This window comes from Danio rerio, chromosome 20 (assembly GCF_049306965.1).
Source record: "Danio rerio strain Tuebingen ecotype United States chromosome 20, GRCz12tu, whole genome shotgun sequence".
NCBI classification, from domain to species: Eukaryota; Metazoa; Chordata; class Actinopteri; order Cypriniformes; family Danionidae; genus Danio; species Danio rerio.
Genome location: NC_133195.1, coordinates 4,097,761 through 4,119,048, shown reverse-complemented (window position 1 = coordinate 4,119,048; position 21,288 = coordinate 4,097,761). Strand labels below are relative to the sequence as shown.

The 21,288-nt window shown below is 38.3% G+C and overlaps 1 protein-coding gene across 6 annotated transcripts in view; it reads left to right on the top strand.

Annotated features, from left to right (window-relative positions):
- trim67 (tripartite motif containing 67) overlaps positions 1–21,288 on the top strand; it is a 71,880-nt gene that overhangs the window by 36,831 nt on the left and 13,761 nt on the right. For 2 of the 6 annotated variants that reach the window (XR_012396304.1, XM_073934044.1), the window contains exons 4-7: positions 2,202–2,312; positions 6,544–6,697; positions 11,314–11,474; positions 16,417–16,555. Coding sequence is in view for 4 of the 6 variants with exons in the window: in XM_073934044.1 (XP_073790145.1) it covers positions 2,202–2,312; positions 6,544–6,697; positions 11,314–11,474; positions 16,417–16,555 (565 nt within the window). In the remaining 2 variants the exon portion in view is untranslated. Of the gene's footprint in view, positions 1–2,201; positions 2,313–6,543; positions 6,698–11,033; positions 11,103–11,313; positions 11,475–16,416; positions 18,993–19,061; positions 21,040–21,288 lie in introns of those variants that run through there. The other 4 variants (XR_012396305.1, XM_073934043.1, XM_009294538.5 and 1 more) reach the window with 4 other exon arrangements.

Sequence of the window (21,288 nt, the reverse complement as noted above, 5' to 3'; positions counted from 1 at the left end):
GTTGCCAGACGTCTGATTTTGAGAGGATGGGTGCGCTTTAGGTGAATTGAATAAACTAAAATTGGCTGTAGTGTATGAGTGTGTGTGAATGAGTGTGTAATGGTGTTTTCCAGTACTGGGTTGCAGCTAGAAGGGCATTTGGCGGTTCATTCCGCTGTGGCGACCTCTCAAATATAGACTAAGCCGTAGGAAAATGAATGAATAAAGATCTACAAACAGACAGCATTCCTAGGCTGCCAGATCTAAGTGACCTAGACAGAGTGTAATAATGTAGAATGTCAGAAGTATGTTGGTGCAAGGCCGTGTGAAGCTTTACGTTCGAAACTCTTTTTGCCGTTTAACTGATAGCCAATGCAAAGAGGTTAAGATAGAAGAGATTCATTCATTCATTTTCTTGTCAGCTTAGTCCCTTTATTAATCTGGGGTCACCACAGTGGAATGAACCGCCAACTTATCCAGCGAGTTTTTACGCAGCGGATGCCCTTCCAGCCGCAACCCATCTCTGGGAAACATCCACACATACACACACACACTACAGACAGTTTAGCCTACCTAATTCACCTGTACCGCATGTCTTTGGACTGTGGGGGAAACCGGAGCACCCGGAGGAACCCACGTGAACGCAGGGAGAACATGCAAACTCCACACAGAAACGCCAACTGAGCCGAGGATCGAACCAGCGACCTTCTTGCTGTGAGGCGAACGTGCTACCCACTGCGCCACTGCGTCGCCGATAGAAGAGATATGATGAAATATTCATCTCCCTGTCAGAAGTAAAAAACTTGGATTAGAATTGAACCTCCCGGGACATGGGTGTCCATACCCATAGTTAGCGGTGTCATTCTTCAGAATATCTTCTTTTGTGTCAGATTTGGAACAAGTGAAGGATGAGTAAATGATGACAGCATTTTCATTTTTTTGGGTGAACTGTCACTTTATTATACAAGTTGACTTATGTAAGGACTAAATCTGTGCACAACTTCCTCAGAAAACAAAGAGAGCGTCACTTGTGAAGCACAGCCTGTAGTGATTTTACATTCTTACAATTGATTTTTTACGCATGTTGGTGGGTTGCATAAAAGAGAGAATCTAGTCCTTGACATTTCTATTATATTTAGACTACTCAAGGAAAAAACAATCTGCTGTGGGAGCTGTTTATAGATTTTATATCCTCAGGATCATAGATTTTTCCAAGACTAAAACACTGTAGGCGAGGCAGTGGCGCAGTAGGTAGTGCTGTCGCCTCACAGCAAGAAGGTCGCTGGTTCGCACCTCGGCTCAGTTGGCGTTTCTGTGTGGAGTTTGCATGTTCTCCCTGCCTTCGCGTGGGTTTCCTCCGGGTGCTCCGGTTTCCCCCACAGTCCAAAGACATGCGGTACAAGTCAATTGGGTAGGCTAAATTGTCCGTAGTGTATGAGTGTGTGTGTGGATGAAAAGCATCGTCAATGCACCGTGATGCACCGAAATATCGAATTGAACCGAATCGATGGCATGATAATCGTAACCGAACCGAACCGTGAGACTAGTGTAGGTTCACAGCTCTAGGAAACGGCAATAAAAGCGTACCATACCGTACCTCTCAGTGGAAACGGGCCATTAGTATGCACAGCATCTCACACACAACAGTAGAAGTTCAGTTATTATATGACCCTTACATGACCAATACAAATAATTGTTTGATTAAAAGAAAAAGAGACAAAAATAATAAAAAAAATGTATTCCTATTTCCCAACAATGTTGCAGAAAGTACTCTAGTTAGATGTATCATAATAATTAGCAACCTGTTGGATATACATTATGAAAATTATAAGAATGTATCTTTCTTATTTTATTGCCTATGACTTTTTCAGGTAATAACCATACTCTCTTCCATTAAACTCTGTCAGAACAATTTGACCAGAAAAATGAACATCTTGGGGATGCATATGCAAAATAATAGAGTATTCTCTTGATTGGGTGAGACTTGGCATGGACTGTAAATCCTTGACAACCATACAGATCAGGATTTGCAGCTTTCCGCCTGTAGATGTGTGTGATGGTATTGTTTTATGACTTTATACGGTATCTCTTTGAAGCGTTTATCTGATGTGACACTCACCAAGCCTGAACGTGACTTTGATTGGCTGGCTTTTATGCCACGGCTCTGACTGGATATGTGTGTGTGTGTGATGTGGATTTAACCGTGTCCTCTCTTGTTTCAGACTGTAAAAGATCAGATAACCCACTGCACCATGAAGCTCCGACAGACCACAGGAATGATGGAGTTCTGTCTGGAGGTTATCAAAGAGAACGACCCCAGTGGATTCCTACAGGTACTAACAGATACAAACAGGAATCAAGACAGAACATCGGAACAAAGCTGGGTTTTACACTATTCCTCCATATTGTCCCAACACAAATCCATTAATTAAAGTGGATTGAACATTAAAGAATGAAGCAATCAAACAATCAAAAAAATCTCAAGAATTGTCGTTTCAGCTCATTTTACCTTTGAACAAGTAGCAAAAGTCATTTTTTGAGTGTACAATTTAATAAAAAGGGATTAGTTACTTTGCTTAAAAAGTAAGAAAATCTGCATTAACTTGGAACTGTTAAGTTGACTTATAATTGTGCACTTATATTTATTTGCTTAATAATTTGAACGCAACAGGTTTACTCACTTTTTTCAAGTAAAGTCAACTAATCGCTTTAAAAAACAGCAGTTTTACTTCCATATTTAAAAGGATTATTCACCCAGAATCTTAAATGACCTCATCATTTGCTTCTTAAACCTTAACGAGTTTCTTTCCTCTATTGAAAACAAAAGAAGATATTTTGAAGAATGCCCATTGGCTTCTATGGTAGGAAAAATGCAGAGGTATGTTGAGTATCTAAAATCTACACAAGTACAAGTACAAGTACTTGCAGAAATTTTTACTCAAGTAAAAGTAACAATCTTAAAAGTTACTCGAGTAAGAGTAAAAAAGTATCTGATGAAAATATTACGTAAATAGTTGCTAGTTACTTTTCATTATATATATGTATATATATATATATATATATATATATATATATATATATATATATATATATATACAGCTGAAGTCAAAATAATTAGCTCTCTTCTGGTGAAAGTCTTTCTTGTTTTCATTCATTCATTTTCTTTTCGGCTTAGTCCCTTTATTAATCTGGGGTCACCACAGCGGAATGAACCGTCAACCGCCAACGGTCAGTGGATGCCCTTCCAGCTGCAACTCATCACTGAAAAACCCAGACACACTCATACAATATTGATAATTTAGCCTACCCAATTCACCTGTACCACATGTCTTTGGACTGTGGGGGAAACCGGAGAACCCAAAGGAAACCCACGTGAACGCGGGGAGAACATGCAAACTCCACACAGAAACGCCAACTGACCCAGCCGAGGCCCGAACCAGCGACCTTTCTTGCTGTGAGTCGACAGCACTACCTACTGCGCCACTGCGTTATAATTGAAAATATTTTAATAAGTAAATTTTTTCATTTGTAGAGCAAAAAACTTTGCATTTTTGAGGGTGCCTCACACAGGTGAGTGGGCTTGACAAACCACCTGTAGAATCACTCTATGTGCACCGAACACTTTTCTTAAACTCCATACAAGGATTCAATAAGGCAAACAATGTTTAATTGTGAATGTACCACACAACCATTTTGCACTTGTTTAATTCAACCTTAAGTTATCTCTTTTACACAATATTGATCCGTAATACAATGCAAGATAGTATACAAGAAATGAAAAGATTTTTGTAATTTGTAGAAAAAAGCTGAAAAATGTCAGTGTTGTGAAATATAAACTAGGAATATGTATTTATTTTTGGATTGGATTAAAGTATGGGAACAAGCTTCCACAGGTTTCCTCTGCAGGAGTTTACCTGCTGTTTAGATCGACCCTCAGCATTTAAACTCTTTAAATAATTGAGGTTTCATAGCTTTGACTGTACAATAGTAAGAGAAGACTGCTCCAGACGAGCACTCTTTACTCTTTACTGCATTTTTTATGAAGTATTGATTGAGATGTTTCTTTGAGTGCCTTCGCAAAGCATGTAATGCGAGTCAGAGATCCCTGGCCAGCGGAGATTTCTTAAAAGACAGACAGAGGAAGAGAGAGAAGACCGACCGACTGTACATCAGTTTGCCTTGATCCTCAAAACACAAAAGAGAAAAGTGAATGACTGAAACACAGTAAAATCTCTTAAACCAAGTCTTTTATAGTTTACAAAAGTTAGCAGATTTGTCCTTAAAGAAGAAGTTCACCAAAGCAATACATGTCTCGTCATTTAGTTTCAAAGTATGTTAATTAAGAATATACACTGTAAGCCCCGATAAGTTGAGTTTACTCAAAAAAAGAGGAAACTCATTCATTCATTCATTTTCTTGTCGGCTTAGTCCCTTTTTCAATCCGGGGTTGCCACAGCGGAATGAACCGCCAACTTATCCAGCAAGTTTTTACGCAGCGGATGCCCTTCCAGCCGCAACCTATCTCTGGGAAACATCCACACACACACTCATACACTATTTAGCCTACTCAATTCACCTGTACCGCATGTCTTTGGACTGTGGGGGAAACCGGAGCAGCTGGAGGAAACCTACACGAAGGCAGGGAGAACATGCAAACTCCACACAGAAACGCCAACTGAGCCGAGGTTCGAACCAGCGAAACAGCGACCTTCTTGCTGTGAGGCGACAGCACTATCTACTGCGCCACTGCCTCGCCAAAAGAGGAAACTGGTTGTCCTAAAAAATTTAAGTAATGTATACTTAAAAAACTTGAGTGAGCTCTACTTAAAAGATAAGAGTTGTTCAAATATGCATCATAAGTTGAATAGACTTAATACTTATTTATTATTAGAGTCAATTTACTCCAGGCGATGCAGTGGCGCAGTAGGTAGTGCTGTCGCCTCAGAGCAAGAAGGTTTCTGTGTGGAGTTTGCATTTTTTCCCTGCGTTCGCATGGGTTTCCTTCGGGTACTCCGGTTTCCCCCACAGTCCAAAGACATGCGGTACAGGTGAATTGGGTAGGCTAAATTGACCATAGTGTATGAGAGTATGTGTGTGTGGATGTTTCCCAGAGATGGGTTGCGGCTGGAAGGGCATCCGCTGTGTAAAAACGTGCTGGATAAGTTGGTGGTTCATTCCGCTGTGGCGACCCCGGATTAATAAAAGGGACCAAGCCGACAAGAAAATGAAGGAATTTACTCCACTTATCTTTTTAATTGCATTAAAATAAGCGCAGAAATAATACACAGGGTTGTTTTTATTCAAATTACCTTTCAAGATATAAAAAAACAATTTAAATGCTGTGCAATACAACTTATAAATCAGTTTGCCTACTTTTCTCTTAAGTGCATCTACTCCAACAAGAGATAGTAACCACAGTTTTAAATGCTCGCTAAATATGTTGTTAAAATCCCAGAGAACATGAACACTTCTTTTAACTTCTAGACTTGAGCGATAGTTCACCCAAAAAATGGAAAGTTACTCACCCTCAAGTTAACTGAGCACAAGTTAACTTGAGGATTAACAGTTGTTACAAATAGCCGATAAAATGTTTACTGTCTACTCACCGAAAGTCTGAAATCACCTGCTACTGCAACAGCGAGAAAATGACGTTGCCTGACTTGAACTGTAAGTCAGGTTGGGGTTGGGGTGTGATCAGTCAAAAACTTTGAAAACATTAGTACTTAAAGTTATTCACACAAGAAACTTTGTTTACAAAAAAGTAGAATTCACTTAAAATGTTATAGTAATGAACCAAATAATAAATTATTTAAGTACTTTGCACTTAAACTGTACAAATAAACATGAAATCCGGGCTAACAGTGTACAATGGTGATTATTAATTATCCTGCAAAACAAAATATAGAAATAAAATAAATACACTTTTACACAATTAATACAATCTCGTACTCTTTCTTAATAACTCCATATCTCTATAAAAACATTGTGCATTTCTGAGTGCGCCTCACACAAGTGAGTGGGTTTGACAAACCACTTGTAAAACACTCTTCTCTCCATGTGCACCGGACACTTTACTTAAACTCCATCTTACAAGGACTCAATAAGGAAAACAGTGTTTGCTTTTGAATGTACTTGATTTTTCAACCTTTTTTTTTTAACCTTATTGTGCATTTTCATGCACAATATTGTAAAATACTTGGTTCCACACAATTGATTTGTGTTGTTACAACATTAAGATATTAAGGTAACTCATTAGTTTGTACAAATTTAAGTGGATTGAACATTAAAACAATTAAGTTGTCCTAAACAAACTCAAGAATTGTGTTGTTTTAGCTCATTTTAATCAAGTAGTTTGAACAAACATCATTATTTAAGTGTGTATTTATATGTATAGTTAGTAGTTTGGTAGGTTAGTTATGTTAGGTGTAAAATAGCTGTTATTTCCAGTGTCGTGTTCGTATTTATGATTGTTTTTTTATGTTACAACTTCAACAATTTCATTTCAATTTAATGTATGTCAACATGACGTAATCAAATTCGATTTTCTTGAACTTTTTCTTTCAGATCTCAGATGCATTGATAAAGCGCGTCCTGGCGTCTCAGGACCAGTGGGTAAAAGGTGCATTGGAGCCAAAAGTTTGTCCAGAATTCGCCTTGACCGTCAACACAGACCCTCTGATGCAGTCCATTCTCCAGCTGGACTTCACCCAGAATAAAGGTGAATATGTAAAAACACCAAATGGATGAGATTTAATAGTAACTGTTTGTGGCCACCGATAACAAATATTGCTAAACACTTACATAATAAGGTTGACATGTTTTAGAAGTTACAATTTTGATGGTGATTTAGTAAAATTCCACATTAGATGCACTTAATGTAGTATACAGTATGAATCTGTTCAGTATGAGTATTCAGTTTGAGATTCATAAGGTATGATTTAAAAAAATACATTGCAATCGTTCTGTTTTTAATAATACAAAGCATTTCTAAAATGAATATTGTTTTTGAAACTTTCTGGAAACCACTGAAACAAAAGGCTACCACGAATATTAAGCGATAGCCAAGCCTTAGAATGATGTATGCTTTAAAATACAATCAGATGGCATTCTACCCCATGACTGTAAGTTATCATTATGTTTTTCTGAATTAATAGCTTTTCTGTCATTATTAGCTAGGCGGTGCATTTTGTTGCAGTGGAAGTCTCCTCAACCCCCATCCCATACTCAGTGGATTAAAGACGCCTTATTTTTTGGTAAATTCGAAAAAATTAAACATAGTCTTCGAGGTTCAGTGGTCAAATGTTCTAATACAGTGGTTCTCAAATGTTTTTCATCAAGTACCACCTCAGAAAAAAATCTTCTCTCCATGTACCACCATATTGAGCAGTACTGAAATACAGGAGTGTAGTAAGCCCAGTAAAGCAACTACAGCTCTGTACAGTTCAAAAACGTGGCAGATTAAGAATTATTAAGAATTATTATTACTTATTAAGAATATTTATTATTGTCAGCAGCTTTAAACATAAATAGTCTGAACTGTATTGTGTTTATATGTAAAAAAACAAACTAACTAAAAATGTCAATGTCTTGAGGTAAAAAGAATAGTGCTGTACTTTAATGTAAAGTATTAACATATAGTAGCCAATTCATCAACACCTGGAAATGTTGCCTGGACCTCAGAAATATAGGCTATATGTCATAAGATAAATAATATTATATGTCATATTCAAATATGAATAATTTTTGATCAATTTTGAAATATATGTAGCATGTACATATGACACATTTGAAATCTCTGTGTACCACTAGAAGGAAGGCCACAGATTGAGAACCACTATTCTAATATTTGGTTGCCATTCTTGGAGCATGTCAAACCTCTGAGACTTGAGGCAGTTACTGTGGAGTGAATGGTTGCCAATCTTGCATTTTTGTTTTGATCTGTGCCTTCCAGATGAGTATTAGTGCTGCTGATGTAGCACAACCATACAACTCTTCCTTGACATGAAACCACAAGTTTGAAGAACATGCCACCCCCCTTAGCCTATTTACTTTAATATATTTTCCCTTTTCTCTCGCTTTTAATTTTGTATTTTCTTTTATTTCTTTTATTATCATTGTTTATTTTACTTAATGCACCATGCTGTCAACCTCAACTTCCGGTACTGACCTGTTTATATGCTCAATTTGAAAAATCAATGCACATCATATATTGTTTTTGCACATCATATACTGCGTGTCGCACAATATGAGGGTTATAGTGTGGTTTGTTGTTATTCTTTTCATTATTTTTGTACTGTTAATTACTTTTTTTTCTATTTGTACTGTTATTGGGCCCTATCATACACCCCGCGCAATGCAGCGCAAGGCGCAACGCAATTGTTGTTTGCTAGTTTCAGCTCGGCGCAAGAGTCGTTTGACGTTTTGCAGCACGCTGTTTAAATAGTAAACGCATTTGCGCTCATATGTGCGCCTATAGGCGTTCTGGTCTAAAAAAGGAGGCGAGTTGACGCGCATTGCTGGCACGTTGCTATTTTTAGGAACTATAATAGACTGCACAGTAGACCAGATCAAAGCCGGTTTAAAGTCCAGCGCAGAGCACGTTAGATGTGCGCCTCGCTTAAACATTCCTTAATACACACAGGATGTAGAGCAATACGCAAATATCTTGACATATGAAAAATAATTAAAGGATTAAAATATTACAAAAATTATTATTTTCTAGCCGACATAAATATAAAAACCACTGCCTCATTGCCTTCTTCATCTCGGGAGGCTTTTTCAGTTCATTCATAACAATTTGCTTTTGTATAATGTTATTATTATTAGCAGTATTATTTATTATATCCATATTTATATTTGTTTTATTAAAAACAAGCTTAGATTTGTCCACCTGTCAGGTTTTAGACCATATGGGGCACAGCATGTGTATTAGGATATAACTCAGGTTTTTGATCACACTTCGTTATTGTTGTTCATTTCTTTGTTTGCTGGAAATTAAAACTGAATTTAGAAATAGTTTTGATACAAATGTTTACGCTTAAATGAAATTAATTATTTATGGGTTAATATATAATTTAATAATAATAATGGTTAATAATATAATTTATGGGTCTGTGCGTACAACACGTTTCCTCATCCACAAGAGTAAAAGTGAAAGTAAACAATGAGGAGGCTCATCTCTCATTCTCGCGCGGTAGATGCTCTGTAACTGTTTTCTTATTAGTGAAGTGTTCAGTTTTTCCATTTACGAAGTCCGCCATGTAAATAGCAAATGCACCATGGCGCGACGCAATTGTCTCTTAAAGGGAATGGGAGATGAGACTCTGATTGGTTTATTCTCAAAACACACCTATTACTCATTACGAGAATAAGCTCAACCCTGTTAGACCATGCGCCACGGCACAAAGCGGATTTTTCCATCCTTATATTAGCAAAAGTGAATACTGACACACCCTTAATGATTTTGCCCCCTGCGCTTTGGACTTTGCGCATGGACCGTCAAAATAGAGCCCATTGTCTTTTTTACTTTTGTTTGTTAACTGTCATACAAATCCAATAAATAAATCTTAAACAAAAATAAAATCAGAATTGGAAAATTTATTTAATTATTTATTATTATTTATTATCATTTATTATTTAAATGGAATATTCCACAATATTACTATTTAGCATTTTTTTCATCAAAGATTTATTTCAAAAACATTTAGAAGCTGGATATCAACTTTGAACTGAGTGGTAATGTAGGTGTAGCTACGCTTATGTGCTTATGCTTATACTTACACCCAAACACCCAAATTCATACTCACATTATACACATAAACTCGCTGCATGCTGGCATATAGCACAAACGTACAAAATAGAATTTACAAACATATTTATCAGGAATCAGGTTATTGCAAAGCTCATGAAATAGAAAGAATGTGATTAATAGAGGTATTAAATATGTTAAATAATGAAAATGTGTTATATAAAATAATATAAAATAGTAGTCAATATAAAAAGACTATAGAAAATATAAAAGAAATATTTTTGATTAAACCTTTTAATTTAATTAGGTAATTATACCCAAATATAAATAGACAGATAGAACCCTCAGCCTATTATATATATATATATATAATGACGGGGAGTGACACTGACAACAGAGGCGTGGATCCAGGTGCAGGTTTATTAAAATTGTCAGGCAAGCAGTGGTCAATACAGGGGCAAACAGATGTATGAGGGTAATTCAGAGTCGAAGTCAAAATAACAGGCAGATGGTCAAAGGCAGGCAGCAAACAGAAGTAAACAAATAACCAAGGCAAAGGATCAAAAACACGGCAAAGGCAGACAAAGGAAAACTCGTTGTAATGTCACTATCAGTAAACAAGACTCAGCAACAGTGAGTGTTTCTGTGCTGTTTATGTAGTGCAGTGATCAGTCTAGAAGCAGCATCAGCTGTGGGAGTCTAATCAGTGGAGACTTGAAGCAGGTGTGTGTGTGTGTGTGTGTGGCATGACTGAATATGTAGTCCATTTAGATGCAGCTTTGTAGTCCTATGTGTGTGTGTGTTTACCAGCGACCTCTGATGGTTAGATCGCTGGTGATCGCAACAATATATAAATAAGCTGAATCTGACAGTTTTATTTATTTGATAGTTTTTTCATATTTCTTGTTTGTAAAGGCTTAATACAAAAAAAAAGTAAACATTGATTTTTTTTGTACTGTTTTCATTTAAAGGAAAAAGTTATAAGAGCCTGGATGGCAATATAGACTTTGCAAGCTCAGTTTGCAGACATTTGTAGGTATAGACATCTATTGTGTGTGGTCTTGCCAGTTCTTTCCTGGCTTTTTAATATTGTCATATCGATATCAGAATTATATCGTATCGACCGAAATTAAGAAATATATTGTGATATAAGTTTTTGCCATATCGTCCAGCCCTAGTGCTACTTAAGGTGCATTATATAATATTTGAAAATATGCATTGTCTATTGTCCCCAGTTAATGGTCCCCACAGTTTTACCTCTAGACTCATACAAGCAACACCTGCTTTGTCCAATATCATCTTTCAGATGGTCAGGAGGCTGCATTGTTGAAACAAATGCATGCAGGTGACCAGAAAGAGGAGGAAAGCACCGGAGGTATTTCAGAGCTGCTACAAACAGTTCCTTTATGATACTAGACCCCCACCCAAACCCACTGCCCCCTTCTCCTGCGTATGTTTTAGAGGCACCAGTGACCTTCAGGAACTGCTTACCCCCATGCATGTCACTACATGTTTACCCCTGTCTGAATCTGCCGTGAATGACAGTGTTTTGATTAAGTGTGTACTCTGTAAATTCTGTCTTTTAGCAGAAACCCCCACAGTGCCTCCTGCACCGCTGCTGCAGTTGGAGAAGTGCTGCATGCGGAACAACAGCGCCACCTTGGCCTGGAGGATAACCACAGTCCAAGCCCTGCCTGTAGAGGGTTACGTACTGGAACTGGATGACGGGAATGGCGGACCTTACCGGGTACCTCTTAAACATCTACCTTTCCACAATGTGATCTTTTAGAATTCAGAAAAACAAAGGGATCCACTGCTTAAAGGGGATGCAACATGCTCACTCTGCCCAATCGCATATTAATCTTAAGTGTCTATAGACCTTTTTCTTGGAATGCAAAATTACCCATTATGCTTTGCGTGCATGCGCAAGGAGAATGCGAAGAACTTCCGGTCGGCAGCTGATGCGTGTAAACCGTCACATTTGGACAGCTTTGAAACGATAGTTTTAATCTATTTACCTGCTTTTATCCTCTTTGAACTAATACTGTTGGCCATCAGCACCATCTCCTGGACTGATCATTTAAAGAAATGCGATCTTATAGGATGGAAAACAGTTGCTGTGAGGCGTTTTCCCCTCGGTGTCAGACGGCATCTTCTGCAGTTTAAATGAAGCCTCGTCATCGCTAAAGTCAACATTTTTCTCTTTATTTCAAATATATAACCAGCCCAAACACATGTAGTTCACCAAAATGTTTGACACACACACGTAGCCTGTACTGTGCCACTGACACACTAAGGGCTCTATTTTGTCAGGACGCGTTTTTGCAAATTTAAGGACAGGAAATCTGCCTTGCGCTTTGGCGCATGGTCTAAAAGGGTTGAGTTTATTTTCTTAATGAGTTATAGGTGTGTTTTAAGAATAAACCAATTGCAGTCTCATCTCCCATTACCTTTAAGAGCCAGCTGCGTTGCGCCAAGAGCGCATTCGCTATTTACAGGGCGCAAAGTAAGTCTAAGTGGAAAAAATGAGCATTTCACAAGCAAACAGTTTATTAACAGAAAACAGTTAAACAGAGCATCTACTGCGTGAGAATGAGAGATAATGGATCACTTTCACTTTCGCTCTTGGATAGGAAAACCTTTACGCACAGACATCCATTAGTCTATAAATAAATACTTTTGTTTGTTAAGCACAAATATTCGTTTAAAACTATTTCTAAATTCAGTTCTAATTTCCAGCAAATGAATAAATGAACATTAATAATGAAGTGTGCTCAAAAACCTGAGTTATATCCTAAAACACATGCTGTGCTCCATATGGTCTAAAACCTGACATGTGGGCAAATCTAAGCTTGTTTTTAATAAAACAAATATAAATATGGATATAATAAATAATACTGCTAAAAATAATAACATTATACAAAAGCAAATTGTTATGAATGAACTGAAAAAGCCTCCCGAGATGAAGAAGACATAAAAGCAGTGATTTTTCATATATATTTAGGCTAGAAAATAATAAGTTTTGTAATATTTTAATCCTTTATATTTATATCCTATATCTGTCCTTATTATATCCTATATATATCCTTAATATTGACATTTTTTCATATGTAAAGATATTTGCCTATTGCTCTCTTGTGTGTATTAAGCAGTGTGTAAGCGAGGCGCAACTCTGCGCTGGAGTTTAGACCGGGTTAGTTTTGTTCTAATGAAAAATCTATTATAGTTTCTCAAAATAGCAACGCGCCAGCGGTCCGCCTCAGAACGCCTTCCTTTTTAGACCAGAACGCCTATGGGCGCACAAATGAGCGCTAATGCATTTGCTATTTAAACAGCGTAGCGCAACGCCTCAAAACCACTCTTGCGCCAAGCTTAAACTACCAAAAGACTATTGCGCCGGGTGTATGATAGAGCCCACTGATTTAATAACTGTGACAAAGTGAAAACATAGGCTACCGTAATATCGAAATGACAGAAAAATACAAACCGTGGTGAAAACAACACACGAAATAAATCACAAACGGCTCGCGATTAGAATGAACAGCAAATCAGCCAGCAGAGGATCAATAACAGACTTTTACTGGTCATTTTTGTAAATTGCACAACTTTCATAACTTACCTGTTAACTTTCATGGCAGTTCTCTGGTTTGCTCTCTCTCTCTCTCTCTCTCTCTGTGTGTGTGTGTGTGTGTGTGTGTGTGTGTTAAAGAGCCACTGAGCTAACAGCTGACAGGCCGGGAACGCACACACACACTGACAGCAGACACGTGAACTAGGAGAACGTTTTTCTCGTATTTGTGACTCGCTATAACCTCATGTGACTGATTATAACGGCTTTAACAGACACATTTCTAAGTTGTGTGTCACAAAAACACTCTGTTATCCATTAAAAACGTCATTTAAACCCATTTTCGGAGCACAAATTACCAGTTGTACACGCTGTAAACGGAAGTTTTTCGCATTCTACCGGAAGACGCTGGTCGATATGGCGCCCTCCATGCAGCAGCCATGAAAAAGGTCTATAGAGTAGTCCTGCATCCATTGTTTCGCTGAAAGGTTGTTTTGAGGCTTTTTATGACAAAAAGTGACAGATTTCTGATTTTCTATACACATATGAAATATCTCAGATTTCTAATTGGCCATTGCAGCTGGTTTATCAAGAGAAAATGCAGTCAAACATACATGGGAAAAGAACTGAAATGCTCAACATTATTACGTACACCTTACTAGTACCAGGCTGGACCCCCTTTTGCCTTCAGAACTGCCTTAGTCCTTTGTGGAACTATTACTCAGAGATTTTGCTCTATATTGACATGATAGCATCACGCTGTTGCTGCAGATTTGTCGTCTGCACATACATGATGCGAATCTCCCGTTCCACCACATGCAAAAGATGCTCCATTGGATTGAGGTCTGGTGACTGTGGAGGCCATTTGAGTACAGTGAACTCATTGTCATGTTCAAGAAGCCAGTCTGAGATGACTCATGCTTTATGACATGGTGTTTAATCCTGCTGGAAGTAGCCATCAGAAGATGGGTACACTGTGGTGGACATGATCAGCAACAATATTCAGGTTGGCTGTGGTGTTTACACAATACTCAATTGGTACTAATGGGTCCAAAGTGTTCCAAGAAAATATCCCCCACACCATTACACCACCATCCTGAACCGTTGATACAAGGCAGGACGAATCAATGCTTTCGTGTTGTTGACGCCAAATTCTGACCCGACCATCAGAATATGTGAAAAATGTCACGAGTCAGGTTTGATCTAATCTTCTGTGTTGTTAACTTCAGCTGTTTCCCCTTTCAATCAGCGCTGGCGGGCATGCATTACTCACCTGTTTCCATTTGAGTCTATTTGTCTCTCTATATATACCTGCTCCTTCTTGTTACTCTTTGTCGGATTATTGTGTTGATTAAAACCTACGGACCCGCTCTCGCTCTCTAGTGAACTTTACATCTTAGTCTTGTCTAGTCTAGCCCGGTTACTTTGATCATCAGCTTATCGCTTTTGCGTACTGTGATCTGCGCAGTCTCCTCAGGGCTGATTTCCAGCGCTCGCCAGTTACAGCCCTCGCTCCGCTCCAAGGGAGCCAAGGCGGTTCACCAGTTGCTCTCACTCCAGTCTGCGTTCTCCCACTGTTGGTCGGGGATCGGCAGCTGCCTTTTTTCATCCTTTTGCAAATAAAACTCCTGATTTTGAACTGAACTCTCTCTGTTTTCTGTCCGAGCCCAACAAAAAAGTGTGAAGCCTTAGTTTGCTGTTCTAAGCTAACAGGAGTGGCACCTGGTGTGGTCTTCTGCTGCTGTAGCTAATCCGCCTCAAGTTTGTAAGAGATGCTCTTCTGCATACCTCGGTTGTAACAAGTGGTTATTTGAGTTACTGTTGCCTTTCTTTGAGCTGGAACCAGTCTGGCTATTCTCCTCTGACCTCTGGCATCAACAGGGCGTTTGTGCCCACAGAACTGCCGCTCACTGGAAACTCTTTTTTTTTTCAGACCAGCCTGTCTGGCACCAACAACCAGGCCACATTCAAACTCACTTAAATCCCCTTTCTTCCCCATTCTGATGCTCAGTTTGAACTGCAGCAGATCGTCTTGACCAGGCCAACCCTGTTCCTGGAGAGCCACCTTCCTGCAGATTTCAGTTGCAACCCATATCAAACACACCTACCTGTAATTATCACGTGGTGTTCAGGTCCTAATTAATTGGTTCAGGTGTGTTTGATATGGGTAGCAACTGAAATCTGCAGGAAGGTGGCTCTCCAGGAACAGGGTTGGCCACCCCTGGTCTTGACCATGTCTATGTCTAAACGTATTGAGTTGCTGCCATGTGATTGGCTGATTAGAAATTTGCGCTAACAAGCAGTTGGCCCTAATACCTAATGTAGTGTACCTAAAAAAGTGATGGTGAGTGTATAATGTCGGTGTTGTTTACTAAGTGAAGTTTCATAAACTAATTTCGAGCGGAGCATGTGAGCACTGCTGGCCACTCATCCGTAATCAGTAATAATCCAATCAGAGTGATCTTAGCTCAATATAAACGGATCTCTTTCTCCTTATCTTCATTTTGGAAGAATCCCCCCTTTCCACCCCATCTCCTCCTTTTTCTCCCCTTTCTAAAGGGGGAGCTATCGAGACCTACCTGATCTCGGATCCCCTGATATGCTTATTGACTGGGCGGGAGCCCTGGGCTCAAATATCTCCGAGCTCAGGGTTCTCTCCCGGGACGGCATGCCAAACCTGCTTTAAATGCCAAGCATATCTAAGTGGGAACTCTTGAAATATCTTGTTTATTTGACTTATTTAACAGCAATTAGTAACAATCCAATTTCATCCAATAATTCTCCTTTATTTTTTGTAATTGGAAGGAAAAAGTTATTATTTCCAGATAACAAATTTGATTACCCATATTTAGAAGAATTTCCTTTTGAAAATAACTTTTTTTTTATCCATACACATTTCCCATGTATGATTGCAGGAGGCATTTTATCTTGTTTTTAAAAAAATGCTAAGAAAAACATAGGTTGTATTTTTTCTCTTGGAGACATCTGCTGCTCAATTCATAATTGATGGCAAACATGCACCATCATCCTAAATCTTAAGATCATCAGTTCCCAGATCAGTTCCCAGAAGTTCCATTTCTATCTCACCCCCCGTCTGCCTCTTTCCCTGTCCGTGTTTCAGGAAGTTTACGTGGGCAAAGAGACCGTCTGTACAGTGGACGGCCTCCATTTCAACAGTTCCTACAGCGCTCGAGTAAAAGCCTACAACTCTGCTGGAGTGGGAGCGTACAGCAAAGTGGTGGTGCTGAAGACATCTGACGGTGGGTCGCTCCTTTCATTCACCTCAGAGATTTCTTTAAAAACTTGTTTTCCATCTTCGACTCTCACATACACACGCACAAAGCTCACACATTATATATTCCCTTTTCTCCGTGGCTCCCTGCTGCGGATGCTTCTCTTTAATGAGTGTTTTTGGGAGCTTCTTTCATCACCCTTTAGCTCCACAGATCAAGCATCTCACTGCAGATGTAGAGGCTTTTACTTTAACTTCAGGTACACAAAGACTTGATTTTTTTAGACTGAGCTGTTTTAAAAAAAGGATTTAGACTTTTCACTGTTTCACTCCACTTTTTGAGTAAGTTATTGAATTATTAACTTGACTGACTTGTTTGATTATACTTATTTGTGTCTTTGTTAAGGACTGTTTACTTGCAGTTTTACGGAGGCTACTTCAAAAAAAGTAATTAGGTAATTAGGTATAACTTTTTTGAGTTAGTAAATGAATTACATCATTATAAAAGTAACTAATTTACTACCAGGGAAAGTAACTACTGAGTTACTTTGTGAAAAAAAATGAAATAAACTTTATGTATAATGAAATAGACATTAAAATAAATGATTATTGTAAAACATTCTAAACGATTCTATACAATTTTAAGGTTGCTGTGGGACAATTTAAGACACATCTGCCAAATGTAATGTTTTCAAGAGTTCACACTTAGCTGATGATTGATTATTAAACTTGTTTCTGAGTCCTGAGCGCATAAGATCCTCGAACCCGGGGCTCCCTCCCGTTTGCAAGGCAAGAGGGGAGTCCGAGCTCAGGTCGAACTCGAGAACACCAATCATCAAAGGTTATGTGGTTGTCCCAGTCCTACACACCACATCAATCATCATTGGTTATGTGGTTGTCCCACCCCCACATAAACATACACCAATCATCAACGGTTATGTAGTTGTCCCACCTCTACATACCATATCAATCATCATTGGTTATGTGGTTGTCAAACCCCTACATAAACACACACCAATCATCAACGGTTATGTGGTTGTCCTACCCCTATACACCACATCAATCATCTTTGGTTATGTGGTTGTCCAACCCCTACATAAACACACACTAATCATCAACCGTTATGTGGTTGTCCTACCCCTACACACACACACACACACACACACACACACACACACACACACACACACACACACACACATCAATCATCTTTGGGTATGTGGTTGTCCCATCTCTACATAAACACACACCAATCATCAACGGTTATGTGGTTGTCCCACCCCTGCATAAACACAAATCATCATCGATTATGTGGTTGTCCCAACCTTACACACACGCGCGCACACACACACATACACACACACACACCAAACATACCAAACATCATCGATTATGTGGTTGTCCCAACCCTACACACACATACCAATCATCATTGGTTATGTGGTTGTCCCAATTCTACACACTAATCATCGGTTATGTGGTTGTCCCACCCCTACACACTACACACCAATCATCATCGGTTATGTCCCACATCTTTTTTTAAAAGTTGTAGCTATATTACTCAATATCCTATTTTGTTCACACTTTTATTTAAAATTACAATTCTTTATATTAAGAAACCTTTCCATATGGCTTTAACTATGACTTTATCTATGCCTCAATAAACTATTTATAGTTTTTAGTTTTTAAGGCAGTTTAAGGTTTAGGTATTGGGTATATGTACTTTATAAGGACACATAAACAGCCAATTCCTTACAAATAGGCAGGTAATAAGCCACAAGTTAATAGTGGGAATTGGTCCTTAAACTGAAGTGTAACCATTTTTTTTATATTAATTTATTTATAAAATCTTTTAACAGCACATGCACAATGTTTAGGATGAATATACATTTCTGTGTAATTATTTTTGAGTGAATTTTTAAGCATAGTGGCTCTATAAAAAAATTAAATAAATAAATAACATGTTCATCAAAACAACTCATTTTAATGTGACTATTAATGTAATTCAGATTATAAAGTTAACTAAAACAATACATTAATTTATAGACATTACAATGCCCCAGTTTTGCAGCAGTCCAAGACCATTATAATTAAGACAAACTCTAGTCATAGCTACATTGGCAGGTCTTTGATATAAATGTGAACGGGGTGTTTGCAAAACTACATGGAACGGTCCCAGTGGAGATGTTTAATTAACACAGGATATTCAAGAGTTTGATGCTAGATTTGCCTTACAGGCACTCTCCTGCTGAAACTTCATTTCTCAGAGAACACATCAGCTTCAATATTTCATTCCTTTTAATAAATCATGCATCACAGAGAGAGCGCACATGTGTAGTTATGTGTGTGTGTGATCTGCAAATTACGATGACTGCACTCACACTAGCTGAAGGTGTTTTGGGAATTCATTTATTTGCTGGATATATATGAAATAACTGTCCTTAAATAAAAAAGGGTGTGTGTGTGTGTTTTTTTTGGGGGGATGGGGGGGTGAAACTCTTGTGATCTTATTGTGTATTTTTTAAGTATGTCAGATTATGTAATATTTCTGAACTTTAAGCCACTTAACTTTACTTAAATCACCTTTGACAAACACGCTGCATGCCAATTTTCGAGAGGCGTCTGGATGCAGACCTGGTGCAGTGCAATCTGAGCTGCATGCAATGCTTTTTAATGCTCTCACCTAACCCCACCCCTAACCCTACCTGCCACAGTGACGTCGCTCACTCCATTGAGTAAAATGTGTCTGACATTGCATCGCTGAGTGATGCAATCTTAGCTTGCATCATAAAGGGTGCATCTAGAAACTATTGCAATTTTCGAGTCACTCAAACTGCTGTTATGTTATTCTTTTTTGCATTGTAACGCCACCATGTGGTCAAACTGAATGACGGTATTTAACGGTAACTGGTATACTGATTTCATACAGTTCATACATTCTCGTTACGTTGCCAGTCATGCCATGGTAACACTAGAGTTTGAGCATGAGAATTTCTGTCATTCGGCTCTGCGAAAAAAGGGGCGAGATTTAATTACAAGATGATTAGACATTAAAAAAGTGAGCGATTGGTTCATATTTTACATTTCTGTCCCGAGAGGTCATGTTTTGATCTTCGATTAGTCTCATGTAGTCATGTAATGCGAGTTCACCAAGCTTGAACTTTGCATCGCAGCAAACTGCTAAACTCGAGCTTGCATTTCCGGTCTTCGGCATTCGCATGCGTATGTGTATGAATGGAAGTCAGTGGGGGAGAAAAGTGCAATTTGCGAATTACAAAGGGGTTTGGGGGAAATTGACCCCACTAATTAATGCGTGATCCCACCTAAAGGACGTCAAAAAACACGAATGGGGGGACTGTCCTTTAAAAAGTGAGAAATAGTTTGCTTTAATCTGTAATAATTAAAATTATAGGTATTTAGAATGCAAAATCGCGCCAGTTTCTTTATGGCAGGGGTCACCAACCTTTTTGAAACTAAGAGCTACTTCATAGGTACTGAGTCATACGAAGGGGTACCAGTTTGATACGCTCTTCTGAAATAACAAACAGTTTGCCTTTAGTTATACATTATTAATAATATCATCTATGTGAAGACACTAATCACGTAAATGATTTCTCACAGTAGTTAGCAACAATGACAATAAAGGAGGGAAACAGATATTAATATTCAGTTATTTAATATCAGTAATTTTTAGATGATCACTTACATCACTACATTTCATAGGAAAAATGTCCCATTTTCACTAGCCACTGACAAACCCTTTTAACAAATCATGAATTGTTGTTTCAAAAAGTTATCAATTATGTAATGTTAGAAAAATCAACTTACATATTTTTAAATACATCTTGTCACATTTTAAACTAATAACCAAATCTGTGGCATTTTTAAAAACACTTTTAAACTGAACACAATTCTTCAATATTTTAATTCAACTTCGCCATGGCACTGCCTTCTTCTTCTTGATCAGAAAATGTGTAGCTCTAAACAAACTTCGTTTGCTTTTTGTGACTTTTTCGCCGGCCTCGTGAAAAAAGACTGTTGCTTACCCAAAGCTGCCGTCAGCTCACGGGCCTTTTCTGTCCGTAGTGCACTTCCCGGTGGGTAGTTAGCATGGTAGCTTTTGTGACACGTAGTGAAGTGTCTCTCCATATCGTCTCGCCACAGATGCCCCGCAAATGAGACACACGCAGGTTTCTTTCTCAGTCGTAAAAAAAAAAAATCCTCCTCCCATTCGTTGTGAAAGTGATAAGTTTTCTTCCTTTTCTCTGCCATGTTTTTGGGGCGAGAAACTGCATTCAGCTACCATCTTCGTCGCGCCCGCGCCCTCTAGCTTAACGTTACTCTTAGACATACTTCCTCTTTTTCTACGAATTCTCTGCACAACAAAAAAAGCATACAACTTTCTGCGTTCAGTTTTAACACCTCTCTTCAGACAGGAGGTTTCTGCAGAGCTGAATTTCATTTTGGACCCGCGTCTATCTTACATGACCAATACAAATAATTGTTTGATTAAAAGAAAAAGAGACAAAAAAAAAAAAAATGATTCCTATTTTCCAACAATAGACACTTTTCCTGTAAATTAGCTGTTTGTTTCTACACATAGCCTGAAAGTAAAGTAAGATTAGCTGCATAGTTTGTAGTTTGACCTACAGTAACATCTGAGATAGCAAATCAGAGTATACTGTAAGTCAGAAAACGTTAAATATCCCTCAAAACACTGAAAGCTTCAATACATTAAGCATAAAGCCTGGTTTATAGTTG